Raw genomic sequence first — 14,710 nt, 5'->3', positions numbered from 1 at the left:
ATTTATGTTGCAAGAGGCAAAGGGCAAGTTTTGGATTTTGCTTCTTCCAAGTTTGTTTTTAAACGACAAATAAAAAAAGAACATTTTAAATACAAGCGGCTCCGTCCAGTCACCCTCGCCGGCAGCGGATCCGTAAAGTCCGAGAGCACCCAGGGGAGGGCGGTTACGCAGGCCAGGCCACACCGGAAGAGTGATGTCCCCGCCTTCCGCCCTTGGCTTGCGTGTATCTGACGTAGACGGAAGTGGTGTCGCGGTACCGGACGTGGGGCGGGGCCTCTGCCCCCTCCGCCCCTCTTGCCCCGCTATCTGGGAGCTTTCTAAAGCGAGCGAACCCAGTCCGCGCCTCTTGAAATGGAGACGGTGAGGAGCACGGGAGGGCGGCGAGGGGCGCTGTGGAGCCTGAGACCCCCATTAGGGGACAGGGAGGCCTGAGCAGGGACCGACGGTGCACGAGAAGTCGGTGTCTGTCCTATCCCGTGACCCTGCCCCTCTGCTCCTTCGCTGGGCGCATCTAGGACTGGGCCGCGCGATGCCTACCTCACGTCCGTGGTACTGTCAGCCCGAGCTGGCAGTGACTCTTTGCTCTCGGTTAGGAACCCGAGCCTACCTTGGCGATCTCGGACCTCCTTTCCTCTTAGCACCTCAAACCTTCAGAGGTTTGCCAGGAAGTGCAGGGCTGTGCTGTGATCCGGCTCTTCTGGGTAAGGCAGGGGGCTTCTGAGGGACTCCCAATTGCAGGGTAGCACCTGTCCCCCGGTTGTCTTGAGTGTGAGCCCTGCAATCCCTGGCAGGAGGGAGATGAGAAAGACTTTTATACTGCTTCGAGGTGTCTAGCGAAGTCACATTGCCTTAATAAGACTGAAAAGTGGGCTTGCCCTGAAGGAGGGAATCTTTCAGTGTTAGAGGCCGCTGTGTCCCTGGACAGGTTTAGGTTCTGCGATTCTAAGCAGGCGTCTTGGCACAGATCATTCTTGGCCAGCAGGCACTACCAGTTGTGGCAGGTCCTTGTCATCCTCCCAGAGATGCTGCAGGTAGCCTTTTACATGTTTGGATCCAGTGTGACGATCAGGAGCCTTTTCTAATACTCTGGAGCCATATATCCTCCCTCAGGCAGAGTAACTCTTCCGTGTCTTGGTTTTTATCATCTGGTACTGGCAGGCTCATCTTTCTTTGGGTCAGTCCTATGCACTTAGTAATTCCTTTACCACACCCTTTCTCTGCCTGCAGAGAAGTCCTGTCCCTCAAGTCTTAAAGGAGAAAACAGACTGAAGTGGTAAAGTGATTTGCAGTTGGGCACCCAGGCAAGGGAGTCAGCTCTTACAGACTAAGAGAATTTTGAACAAAAATAAAATGTCTGGGACACCTGGCTGGCTCAAGTCAGGAGAGCATGTGACTCTTTTTTTTTTTTTTTAAGTTTTTTATTTATTTATTTGACAGAGAGAGAGAGAGAGAGATCACAAGTAGGCAGAGAGGCAGGCAGAGAGAGGAGGAAGCAGGCTCCCCACCAAGCAGAGAGCCCAATGCGGGGCTTGATCCCAGGACCGTGGGATCATGACCTGAGCCGAAGGCAGAGGCTTTAACCCACTGAGCCACCCAGGCGCCCCAGCATGTGACTCTTGATCTCAGGGTCGTGAGTGCTAGCTCCATGTTAGGCATAGAGTTTACATTAAAAATAATAATAATAATAATAAAGACTAATAAAAGGTCTGAGTCCATTAAATGCAAAATAACGTATCAATTTTTATTTTACTTACTCGTCAACGTAGTATGGTTTACAGAACATTTTTACATAGCTTTTCTAATTTAGTCCTCACACTTTTTGTATTGATTAGGTTCTTGGGATAGAAATTGTCTTAAAAAGAAGAAAAGAAAACCCTTGCTTTGAAAATGCTCAGCCTGCCTGGAGTGGGGGTGAGGGCAAACCAATGACAGCTGTTACTGAAGGTAGACTGTAATGAATGCTATCATCAAGATGCAAACAAAGGACTGTGGAAACATAGAGGAGGGAGAAATTATTATGGACCTAGGAGAGGGCATTGCAGGTTGAGAGAACAGTGTGAGCACAGGCATAGAAATTGGGGTATGTAGAGATTAATTGGGGGTGAGCCAGTGGCTTGATGTTGCTCAGGCTTTGGATTTTGCTTGCAGTGGGAGAAAAGATTGGAAAAGTAGGCTGAGGTCAGGTTGGAGGTATAGCATACCACACTAAGTTTGAACTTTGTTTTGTAATAAGGGGAGCCATGGATGCTCTGTGACCAAGGCAGGGAGTGTGCTTTAGGAATGTCCTTAGCAGCTTCTGCAGATGGATGGAGCCACTTCAGAAAGTAGTGACCTCCTAGGTGCTGGAGATAAAAGTCCCTTACAAACCTGAGATGCTTAGTGAGAGAACGTGGAGGCAGCATGAAGGATGAAAAGGAGATAGATTTAGGACAGGGAGACCAGTTTAGAGAATGTTGCAGAAGTGAGAGGTAAAAGCCTAAGTTGAAACTGAAAGTGGAAAGGAGAGAAATGGATTTGAGACATCTCTAACATATCAGTTTAGTTGATAGACATTAAGGACAAGTTTAGGTCATGCCCTGCCCTGCAAGTCCAAGCAGACGTATTGGCATAGCTCATTCTTGGAGGAATCAATACTACAGTTCTAGGCACTCAGAGGAGAGCAATGTGAAAAAACAGGGATGGGAACCGCAGTAATAGGATGAAAGGACAGATGCTGTTTTGTATTGAATGTTTGAGGAGTTTTTGTGACATCTGTGGCATTCCAGCAAACAATCAGAAATGTGGATTGGGGGTAACTGGGTGGCACAGTCGGTTAAGCATCCGACTCTTGATTTCAGCTCAGGTCATGATCGTGGGGTCATAAGATTGAGCCCCACATCAGGCTGTGCGCTCAGTGCCAAGTCTGCTTGAGTTTTTCTCTCCCTCTCCCCCCAGTATGTGCGTGTTCTCTCTCTAAAATAAATAAATAAGTTTTTTTTTTTTTAAATGTGGATCAGGAGTTCAGAAGAAACCGTGAGTCCATGTGTCAGATCTAGCCTGTGTCTCCATAATATTTTGTACTCGTGTTATAGTGCTACTTTCCCAGGTTTCCTATGTTATTAAAAGCAGGGAGAAGTAATTATTCTCCTGTGTGGAGAAACAGGCAGAAAGGTAAAGTCATATTCTATAATGCCTTACTCTCTTGTGTAGGTTTCTGTATCTCTAGCTGTACATCACTTTTTTCTCTATAACTTAATCTTAGGCCTCTCTCTTCACAAGAGTATGCATTATTATCATTATCAATTTGAGAGTTAAAGAGCAAAACAGTTGAGATTTATGTGCAGAACCCCATGCTAAGTGGTGTGGGTGATACAAAGAAATATAAAATAGTTCTAGCTTCCGGGAATTTAAAACCTGTTTGGATAGATAATGAACAAAAAACTATAGCACAATGTAGTATGTATTATTTGATGGGTATAATAAACTGCTACACAAGTAGCTGTTTCTGTGTCTTTGTATAGATCTTTGTGAGACTGCGTTATCCCATGTGTGTATCTTTACCACTGAACAGCCCTCTCTCCCACTTAAAAGTGATGAGGCTGTTGTTCCGATAGCCTTGCCAAAATGCCGGGCCAAGCTGATAGTCTTATGCAGTCCAGACAGAAGAGGGAGATTATTCCCCTTCCCTCCTGCCCCCACCTTGGCCCATGGGGGGAGGGAAATTTAGAGCTGTCCTGCCAACTTGACCCTGTTTACCACCAACCTACCAAGTTCAAGCCAAGGCCTTCAATTTCATGCTACTACATAGCTATGTAGGTGAAGTACGACTTTGAGTTAGTTTTGGTATGTTACCCAGAACAAATGGAGCCAAAACTGTTGATTCCAGTGGATTAAAATTATCATGACCCCTCCTGGGTTCCTAGATAACAAGAAAATTTCCAAATGTCCCCACTTGAGGGAGCCCAGAGATGGTTCTGAAGGTTTCTCTGTATTCAGAGTACTCTGATGTCAGACTGTCATGGTCAAATCAACTTGGAAAACCAGTATCCTCTGGGTTGTAGGAGCCTTTGACTCATAAGGGTGGTAAGAGGAATCAGGTTCCCAGTTTCAAAACATTTATTGTCCTCTTCTACCCCTCAGTCAGTCAAGCTTTAACTCTCTGTGACTGTCAGCTGCTGGGATCCTCCCCAGATGTGGTCCTGTCTCTCTCTCTCTTTCTCTTTTTTTAGAAGGGTGGGTGGTGGGAGAGAGAGAGAATCTTAAGCAGGTTCTATGCCCAGCATAGAGCCAGATGTGGGGCTTGATTTCATGACCCTGAGATCATGACCTGAGCTGAAATCAAGAGTTGGACGGTTAACTCACTAGGCCACCTAGGTGCCCCTGATGTGGTCCTCTCTTAATGGTAAAGGGGTATGTCTATGATTCTAGTGTCTACAAGTAGGCTTAGTATTTGGAGGAAAGCAGTATTGTCTCTCTGGCTTCCATGTTTTTTTAAGTAGATCTGTGAGAACCTTGTGGATTCTGAGATTTTCTAGTCTCAGCTTTTAAGTCGAATGTTTCATTAGGCAGTGTGGTTAAGGGCATAGGCTTTGGAACCATACAGATATGTGTTCAAACTCGTATTGTACCCCTTACCAGCCATGTGATGTTGGGCAGGCTGTTTAATATTTCCTGAACCTCAGTTTTCTAATTAGTTTTTACCTCAGGGTTGTTATGATTAAATGAGATAATATTTTAAGTGGGCCTCATAGTGCTTTAAATGACATCGTTAGTTCATCAGCCCTTCTCATCATGCTCGGCTAAAATGGATGGAGCCCAGGATAGGCTGAATCGTTGTTCCTCTTGTCTCTCCAGGTCACTTCTTCAGATAGCTCCCCAGCTGTGGAAAATGAGCATCCTCAAGGTAAGTTTACTGAAGAAAGGAAACTGCTACGAAAGCAATAGCCCAATCCTAACTTGTCCTCAGCCATGCTTTTGAATTTCTCTCAGGATGCCCCCTGGGAAAAATCAAAACTGGGCCAGATAATGTGCCAAACCATACCAGTCAGGATTAGTAATTTGGCAGGATCACCCAGGAATAAATCTTGGGCAGGATGGGAATGATTAATATTTTCGATTATTGAGCCACTGAAATTTTTGAGGGAAAACTTCCATAGGCAATTCTTTTTTTTTTTTTTTAATTTATTTATTTGTTAGAGAGAGAGAGTGAGCACAGGCAGACAGAGTGGCAGGCAGAGGCAGAGGGAGAAGCAGGCTCCCCGCCAAGCAAGGAGCCCGATGTGGGACTCGATCCCAGGACGCTGGGATCATGACCTGAGCCGAAGGCAGCCGCTTAACCAACTGAGCCACCCAGGCGTCCCCCCATTGGCAATTCTAGGCTGGCTAACCATGTATCAGTGGTGCATGGTATTTTCTGATTAGCCCAGAAACAATGCCACTAGGATTTTATCATCCAGTGAGCTCACTAAAGCCACTGAGTGTACACAAGAAATTATAGAAAGGCCTTGAAAGCCCTTAAAACTAATCTAGAAATAGAGGCACTAAACCCTAAAATCCAGGGCAGAGGAGATGGCAGTTCTAGCACCTGTCCAAATAACTGGTTAGAATGGAAGGGTCCAGCCGTAGACTATCTAGAAAGAAGCAAAATTTACAGATGCATCCCTTAAAGGATTTTATCCAGGAACACCTCTAGGTCTTCCCAGGACATGTGGATGGCATTAGGAGTACACACTTTCTCAGAGAATTGAAATATGGGCTGAGATCTTAGGATATATTATTAAGGATCTATGAGTTCTCCACAAGAATTTTTAAAAGTTCTGTTTTCATTTTGTTGGTATCCTAAAAGGTTAACATAGTCATATTTGAATTATCTGGGTGATATCTTCATAACTGAGTACTGCCGCATTTTATGTTTTTTATGTTTCTGAGTACACTCGCAGTAGCACTAAGGCAAGGCTCAAAAACTCAAATTGTGAACCAAGCAGTGCTGTAGGTGCATACAACTATGACAATCTATAGATCTTGTCACATCTAAAAGGACGCAGCAACTGTCCAGGTCTTGGCAATTATCACTGTTCAGAAATTCAGGCCTAAGATCTGACTTTGAAAGAAGCTCAGAATTTGGATTTTTATTTCAATCTCCAGATTTTTACAATTGGGAAACTAATTTAAATTATTTTTAAAATACTGAGAAAGCCAAATCAAATGTGTTTATAAGTCTGTGGCCTAAATTGATGGTATTTAACTGTCAGTGTAGTATGTCTTAAACTGCCATCAAAAGGCACGTTCTTGGGAACTCCTTAAACCAGCCCCTTGGGCAAGGCAGGGGAGTTCCCGGATGTCCCCCAGATGGGGGACACTGGATGTGGGACACTGGAGTCCCACAGAGGCCAGCAGCACGGGACCATAAGAGATTTCCTTTGAAAAACAATAGTGGGCTTCAGTCAAAGATGGTGGACTGAATACATGCATCTACTTTTGTTCCCTCACAAAAACCTACTAAAACCACCACAAAAGAATTTTTTTCAAAAGGAACAAACCCACCAGAATAGGGAGAATAAGAGAGGAGACATTAGTAATTGGAAGCTGGAAAACAGATGCATGAGTGGTAAATCATTTAGCAGACCTGAGAAAACTGAATTACAAACTAGCAGCAGGGAAAGCCAAGAGAAGAATTGAAGATCTAAGAAGCAGTTAGATTCAGAGACTCCCTACTCCACTGAGTGCAGCTAGGAAACTCCTCCTCCCAACTCTGGCAAAGACTGGACGTCTGGAGAGGAGCTCAGGCTCAGCTGAGGGCTGCAGTACTATACTAAACACAGGAGCATGAATGAACTACACTGGATGCTGAATCCCAGTCCTTTCCCCAATCTAATTTCCAGAATGCTGACAGAAAAGACTTCACCCTCCAAGCACGAAATTGAGTAAATAATCTTCTCCAGAATCCCCTTGAAGGGAAAACCCTAAAAATAAAAGTACTGAATGTTCCCCATCTACACAGCTCATAGTCAATAAGACTTATGTGTACATTTGAGCTGCCAATCAACTTTAAAGCCTGCACTTTGGGGTGCCTGGATAGCTCAGTTAGTTAAGTATCTGTCTCCAGCTGAGGTTGTGATCTCAGGGTCCTGGGATCCAGCCATTGGACTCCCTGTTCAGCGGGGAGCCTGTTTCTCCCTCTCCCCCTCCTTGCTTGTGCCCTCTGCTCTCTCTTGTCCTCTGTCTCCAAAATAAATAAAGTTTTAAAAAGAGAGAGAGAGAGAGACTGCACTCTTAGAATATGGTTTGAATGCTCCTTTAAACCAAGGATAACCAGACATCTAAAAAATGCCTCTAAAATAAAAAGAAAAGTGATTCAAACTGCCCCCTCGAAGAACAGAGGGAAAAAGCAACAGAAAGAAATCAATGCATAGAGAAGAAAACTTTAAAAATTAATGTTAATATATACTCAGATAACCTATTTCCGCCGTGCAACAAATAGAGGATGTCTTGTTCTTTTTTTTTTTTTTAAGACTTTTCAGAAAACAAAGAGGAGCTCTTAGACATTAAAAATACAATAGGAAAAATTTTAAACTAAGTAGGAGGTTTGGAAAATTAAGTGGAGGAAGACTCCCAAAAAGTAGAACTAAAAGTCAAAGAAGTGTGGTGCCTGGATGGCTCAGTTGGTTAAGCGTCTGACTGTTGATTTCAGTTCAGGTAATGATCTCAGGGTCGTGAGATCAAGCCCCATGTTGGACTCTGTGCTGGGTGTGGAGACAGCTTAAGATTCTCTCTCTCACTCTCCCTCTGTCCCTTCTGCCCCCTCAAAAAACAAAGTGGGGTGCCTGATTGACTCAGTTGACTCTTGATCTTAGGGGCTGTGATTTCAAGCCCATGTTGGGTGTAGAGATTACTAAAAAAGAAAATCTTTTTAAAACGCCCCCAAAATCAAAGAAGTAAAGGAAAGAAAAAGAAGTATAAACTAGAAGAGATATTTTTAACAACAACAGTAACAACAAAAACAACTCACCAAACAAAACAAAAGAACCTTAAAGGGTCAGTCTAGGAAGTCTGATTTCTAAATAATAGGAGTTACAGAAAGAGGAAAAGGACAACACAAAGGGAAGGAAATGATCAAGGAAAAAATTCAAGAACATTTCCTGGAACTGAAGGACATTAGTTTTCATACTGAAAAGATTCATTGAGTATTCAGCACAGTGGATGAAATTGACCCACCCAAAGCACAGTCACCAGGAGATTTCAAAACAGTGGAAACAAAGAAGATCCTGAGCTTCCAGAAAGGAAACAAACGAACAAACAAACAAAAACATGTTACATAAAAGGAACTGGAATTGCCTCAGACTCTCAACACACCAGAAACTAGAAGGCAGTGGGGGCAGTGCCTTCAACATTCTTCAGGAAAATAAATCCAAACCTAGAATTTATATCCAGCCAAATTATACATCAAAGATGAGGGTAAAATAAAGATATCTGCAGGCTGCGAGGTCTCAAATTTACCTCCCATGCACCCTTTCTCAGGAAGCTACAGGAAGATGTATATCACCAAAACAAGGAAGTAATAAAAAAAGAAAAAGAAAGTTGAAAACATAAGAGTACGGGACACAGGAGTGCCAGTACAAGAGAGACATGAAAGGGGGCCCCTGGATGGTGATGAAGGAAGATCTCAGGAAGACAGCTGTGCACACCAACAAAACAGCCCAGATTTGAGCAGGTCAGAAGATTCCCGAGAGACTTCTTTGGGTGGTTTAAATTGATAGACTATCTAGTGCTTCTGAATTTCTTGAAAGGAGATTTAAACAACTGGTGAAGAGTTTGGGGTTGAATTACTTATGAACACTTGAATTAGTTATGAATACTTGAATTAGTTATAAAAACCAAAAGACAAGACAGTTATTAACTCCAGGGAAAACAACGTTGTGAAAGAAAGAAAAAAAAAGTCAGGAGTTTACCACTGGGCTTCACTCCGAATAAGGAATTCAGTCAAAATTATTTAAATACTAATGTAGCCAACATTATAATTTCTGGAAGAATGGGGAGATGGGAAGTACATGTTTGTGTTGGGGTCCTAGTAGGAAGAACTAAAAATTCTCATATTGCTTGAATGATAATAGATAATGCCCCAAAATGGAAGAATTAAAAACAAAAAAGTTGTTATTTATAGATCTAGATATAAGTACCAAAATAATCAATCCGGGTAGAGGTAGGACAGGGCAGTAGGTGACACGGACTGCAGTTTTTCTTAACAAAATCTCTAGAATTGTTTGGCTTTTTTTTTTTAAGATTTTATTTATTTATTTGACAGAGATCCCAAGTAGGCAGAGAGGCAGGCAGAGAGAGACTAGGAAGCAGGCTCCCTGCTGAGCAGAGAGCCCGATGTGAGGCTCGATCCCAGGATCCTGGGATCATGACCGGATCCTGGGATCATGACCGGAGCTGCAGGCAGAGGCTTTAACCCACTGAGCCACCCAGGTGCCCCTAGAGTTGTTTGGCTTTTTAAACAGTATACCTGTGTTAACGGGTAAAAAATTAAACATTAAAAACACCTGGCATAGGATTTAAGATCATGAACTTTGGAATCAGGTCTGTGTGTAAGTCTGTCTTGCCACTTACTAATGGTGCGACCTTGAGCAGTTTATCTGCTTCCCACCTGTTTCCTCATCTGAAAAATGAGGACAGTATTTGCTTTACAGATTTGTCATAAGGAATAAATGATGTGATATTTTTAAAGTACACAAAGCATAGTACATCGCACCTTCAGGTTTATTATTTTCTGGGTTGCTTCTCCAGTTTAGAGCAAGCAATTAAAATCAGAGGAATAGACAGGTGAACACAGCCAGGCTCTTCCATTTGTCTAGAGTAAATAGGATGATTTTTGATTCACAGGGTCATCCCAAGATGGACTCTCAGGGCGCTTGCAGCCAGGTTAATTAAGCACTGGGCTTCAACTGAGTGTTGATCTGAAACAGCCCAACTTGGACCATGACTTTCTCATCTGCAGATCTTAGAAGAACTTTAAGAAGCTTACTTGCATTTTAAGAAGCTTAATTACGTCTTAATTGAGAAAAGACAACAAGTGAAAATGCACTTAAATATATGAAAGGGGAAATTTGAGTTAAAGATGAGAAAAAACCTTTAGGCTAGAAGAGGTTAATGAAAGCTATTAATAGATTTTCTGTTTTAGTAGCTATCTTTTGCCTGAGGAGCCAATAGATAGAGTCCTACCTGGATATGGGGGTTGGATGAAATAGTTTCTAAGAGGTATATCTAGTTTTTCTGGGAACAGTAAGAACAAAACAGATAGAAAAGGGGCCTTATAAAAAAAATCAGGCTATAAATATTTGAACAACTACACTTTTATTTTCTGCCTCTGTTGATTGTGAGTTGTTGCATGGAAGGAAGCTTCTAACTATCCCACCCTATGCAGAGACCCCAGAATCCAACAATAGTGTGTATACTTCCTTCATGAAGTCTCATCGCTGCTATGACCTGATTCCCACAAGCTCCAAATTGGTTGTATTTGATACTTCCCTGCAGGTGGGTGAAATCCTCTTCTCCCATCCCCCTTCCTAGGAGCCTCTGGTTCAAAAACTCTCATCCTATGTCATCCTAAGGGTAATTTCCTCGTCCTTATATGGGTTTAGTTTCATGTTTTTCCCAACATACCCAACCCCCATTCTTTTAAAGTCTTGCGCCCCATGAATTTTCCTTTCTGATCATGACTCTTTTGGCTACAGGTGAAGAAAGCTTTCTTTGCTTTGGTGACTAATGGTGTACGGGCTGCACCTTTGTGGGATAGTAAGAAGCAAAGTTTTGTAGGTAGGCAAAATTTTCTGGAACACAGTATTACTGGCACCTTGTGCTGGGCAGGGAGAGAAGCAGTGCTGAGGAATCTTGTCTTTGCTTCTAGGCATGCTGACCATCACCGATTTCATCAATATCCTGCATCGCTACTATAAATCAGCCTTGGTAAGACTGGTACCGAAGCCCAATGACCAAACCTTTTTTGCCTACCCAAAGTCCCTCATTCCTAGTTCCTTTCTTCCAAGCAAACCACGAGGGGTCCATGAAGTAGAGAGATCAAGTCTCAAGTTCTGTGCTTCTGCTTCCAGGTACAGATCTATGAGCTAGAAGAACACAAGATAGAAACTTGGAGAGGTATGTAGGGAACTGGGGGTGGTAAAAGGGAAAAGGCTGGAGAGTTTTCTGGGAAATTGTTTTCCATACTGGTATTTTGTGAACCTCCCTTTTCCCTTCAGAGGTGTACCTACAGGACTCCTTCAAACCACTCGTCTGCATTTCTCCTAATGCCAGGTGAGTTCCAGCTACCCATTTGTCCAGAAGGGGTGGAGCCTTGCCACCAGTGAAGCTAAAGCCCTAGATACCTAAAGATCCAGGGGCGGAAGAGAAACAAGACTCTCCTTCCAAACACACACATATTCACACACTCTTAAGGTCTAGTTTGAACACTGCTCTCCTCTCCCAATCACCAGTTTTCCCTGTTTATAAACATACTCTTAGAAGCTATTTACTCACCTCAAGCTCAGCACTGTGGGACTTACCATTATGCCCAATTTCCCACAGCTTGTTTGATGCTGTCTCTTCATTAATTCGAAACAAGATCCACAGGCTGCCAGTTATTGACCCGGAATCAGGCAACACCTTATACATCCTCACCCACAAGCGCATCCTCAAGTTCCTCAAATTGTTTGTAAGTGTCCTCAGCCTGGTTTTTACTTCCCTTTTTAAAAAAAAAAAAAAAAGAGAGAGAGAGAGCAGGGGGTGGGGGGCAGATGAAGAGAGAGAGAGAGAGAATCTTAAGCAGGCTCCACACCCAGTGCAGAGCCTGACACGGGGCACAATCTCATGATCCTAGGATCATGACCTGAGCTGAAATCAGGAGTCATACACTTAAGCGACTGAGCCACTGGATGCCCCTGGTTTTTACTTCTTATATACTGGGTTGGAGGGGTAACCAAGTGTGGTGGGGGGGGGGGTGGTTCTTGAAGATGACCCTGATGGTTCTCTCCTCAGATCACTGAGTTCCCCAAGCCAGAGTTCATGTCTAAGTCTCTGGAAGAGCTACAGATTGGCACCTATGCCAACATTGCTATGGTCCGCACCACCACCCCTGTCTACGTGGCTCTGGGGATCTTCGTACAACACCGAGTCTCAGCACTGCCAGTAGTAGATGAGAAAGGTAAGAGATTGTGCAAAAGAGGGAAGGCTCCAGGGAAGTCAGGGTGGTTCTGGGAAAATCTCCTGTCCTTCAGCTCAGCCTGAAGGGTGATGCTATAGGCAGGGGGAGCCTGGGATGCCAGATCCTCTTTGCTGAGCTACCTCTGTCCCCCTAGGGCGTGTGGTGGACATCTACTCCAAGTTTGATGTTATCGTGAGTGATTGCGGAGGGGCTGGGAGGTAGGGAAAGGGGGGGGGGGGTGTTGAATGTGGAGAGGGAGAAGAATTGAGTCTCTTCTGGGACCTAAGGGTTTTAGAAGCTTCTAAGCTTTCAAATCCAGTTTGATAAGGAATAAGTCGGGTATGGCTTGTGGGCCTGGCTAACAACTGTCCTGAATCCCTCTGGTACGGTTGGGTGGGCTCAGGGTTTGGGGGCTGACTCCCTTGCTTCCCTGCAAGCATCTTCCTCTCTCTCCACAGAATCTGGCAGCAGAAAAGACCTACAACAACCTAGATGTGTCTGTGACCAAAGCCTTGCAGCATCGCTCCCATTACTTTGAGGGAGTCCTCAAGTGCTACCTGCATGAGACTCTGGAGACTATCATCAACAGATTGGTGGAAGCAGAGGTAGGGAGGCCAGTGACTCAGAAGGAGCTGGGGGTGCAGCTTGAGTGTGGGGTTTGGCAAGGTGGGTAAGTGTTGCAGGGTTCATCCTAACTGAGGCTGTCACTAAACCCCTTTTCTCCCTTGTTGCTCCATGCAGGTTCACCGACTTGTCGTGGTTGATGAGAATGACGTGGTCAAAGGGATTGTATCACTGTCTGACATCCTGCAGGCCCTGGTGCTCACAGGAGGAGAGAAACCCTGAGCTGGGGAAGGGGTCAGGCAGCACCAGGGGATATGCCCCACTCACTGCCTGCCCCACATTCTAGCAACCATGGATGAAACCTTGAGAATTGTGACTCTGTTCCCTGCTTGGGAGCTGGGGAGGGTGCGGGGGTGGGGGGGGAGGAAGGAGAATGGATTTTTAGCTATCCGTATCCTAACACAGCCTAGCCCATCCTAGCCCTTGCCCTCTTAGATGGAGCCCCCTTTCTGGGTGAATGATGGGCTGTGTGCCCCTCAGGCCAATTCTGATCTCTAAGAGATCCCCAGACCTCACCCAACCTTCACCTCTCTCTCTGTCCCTGACTCCACCCCAAGATAATAGCACAACAAAACTCTTCCTAAAGATTTTTATTCATCCTGTTTCATGCTGTATGGGGGAGGCTGAGTCCATTTAGTGATATTTCTTCCCATAATGGGAGGTGGGAGGATTGTAGGGAGGAGGGTCGTTGGGTTCCTGTGCTATGTGCAAATGAAGGGAGATGGGGGTTATGTGGAGGAGGAGGGCAGAGCGATTAGCTGAGGCTATTGCTTTTCATGGCAAGCCTAATTAAAATGACAGGAACCTCTTCATGGTATTGCAGTGTCTGATTCTTGCACTTCATAGACACTACTGTTCCAACTGTTCTACTTTTTTTTTTTAAGATGTTTTAAAATTTATTTGACAGAGAGGGAAAGCAAAGCACGGGGAGTGGTACACAGAGGGAGAGAGAGAAGCAGGCTCCATGCCGAGCAGGGAGTCCAGTGTGGGGCTCGATCCCAGGACCCAAGATCATGACCTGAGCCGAAGGCAGACGCTTAACCAACTGAGCCACCCAGGTGTCCCACCGACCGTTCTACTTCATATGGCTTCTTCAACCCATTACTAGCAACAGGAATAATGGCACATACATATACACACACACATAGATATGTAAAACTGTGTCAGGCACCATTCTTACTGCTTTACATCTATTAATTCATTTAAGCCTCAGAACAATAGTAGATATGATTCCAGTTTTACAGATTAAAAAAAAAGAAAACTGAGGCAGAAAGGCTAAGTAACCAGCCCAATGCCACACAGCTAGGAAAATGTAGAGCTAGGATTTGTACCCAAACAGTCCGGTCCCAGAGCTCCTACTCTTTACCACTACACTAGACTTACTGCCTTTCCAACTTTCCATTCATAACTGTTTCCCACCCTATTCCCCTGCAATTCTCCGTATTACCTTACTTTCCCCTCTGCCTGAACCATAGCTGGGACCCCAGGAAAATCTCCTAACAGTGTTAGATCTGAGTAGAGAGACTGAGGGTCTCCTTTAGGCAGAGAGATGTGCTACCGTCATCAACTTTTCTTAGTCAGGGAAGGTTGGACTCTGTTTGAATTTTGCTGAGCTGGAACTGTCTTTGAACCTACAAAATGCCTTACCATTCTTCCAAGGTGAGAATGAAGTGGGGGGTGGAGAGCAGACTCCACGAGTGCTGAAACCATGTGAGCCAAACAGTCAACACCAAATATCATAAAGACTGCTAGTCTCTTGGGCCTGAGCCAAATTTGGGGTACCGTCTCACCACTGACTTGCAGGTTTGAAAGCATTTCCTGTCCAAGACCAGAAGCAATCTTGGAGGACTTCTAGCCCCTACCTACCTAAGAACTCTGATGAATCCTGGCATACCATACCAGTTCCTCCAA

The 14,710-nt window shown here is 44.5% G+C and overlaps 1 protein-coding gene across 2 annotated transcripts; it reads left to right on the top strand.

Annotated features, from left to right (window-relative positions):
• The first annotated feature begins 205 nt into the window (after positions 1-205).
• On the top strand, positions 206-13,609 carry PRKAG1 (protein kinase AMP-activated non-catalytic subunit gamma 1). 2 transcript variants are annotated; one of them, XM_080812051.1, is made up of 13 exons: positions 206-360; positions 594-701; positions 4,834-4,882; positions 10,403-10,512; positions 10,713-10,794; positions 10,886-10,944; positions 11,088-11,133; positions 11,235-11,289; positions 11,560-11,686; positions 12,010-12,175; positions 12,330-12,367; positions 12,634-12,780; positions 12,917-13,609. In XM_080812051.1, exons 4-13 carry the CDS (start codon positions 10,441-10,443, stop codon positions 13,019-13,021), a joined length of 897 nt encoding a protein of 298 aa, XP_080668177.1. In that variant the 5' UTR covers positions 206-360; positions 594-701; positions 4,834-4,882; positions 10,403-10,440; the 3' UTR covers positions 13,022-13,609. The 2 variants fall into 2 exon arrangements, with proteins under 2 accessions (XP_080668177.1, XP_080668176.1); XM_080812050.1 differs by lacking the exon at positions 594-701.
• Positions 13,610-14,710: the final 1,101 nt, after the last annotated feature.

Source organism: Martes martes (genome assembly GCF_963455335.1).
Source record: "Martes martes genome assembly, chromosome: 8".
In the NCBI taxonomy this organism is placed as follows: domain Eukaryota; kingdom Metazoa; phylum Chordata; class Mammalia; order Carnivora; family Mustelidae; genus Martes; species Martes martes.
The sequence above is the reverse complement of the archived record's forward strand: the minus strand, read 5'-3'. Positions and strand labels throughout refer to the sequence as shown.

Coding starts and splice junctions, on each gene's coding strand:
- PRKAG1 (XM_080812050.1), top strand. Junction 10,795..10,885: donor TAAGAAGCAAAGTTTTGTAG/GTAGGCAAAATT, acceptor CTTTGCTTCTAG/GCATGCTGACCATCACCGAT. Junction 11,290..11,559: donor TGCATTTCTCCTAATGCCAG/GTGAGTTCCAGC, acceptor AATTTCCCACAG/CTTGTTTGATGCTGTCTCTT.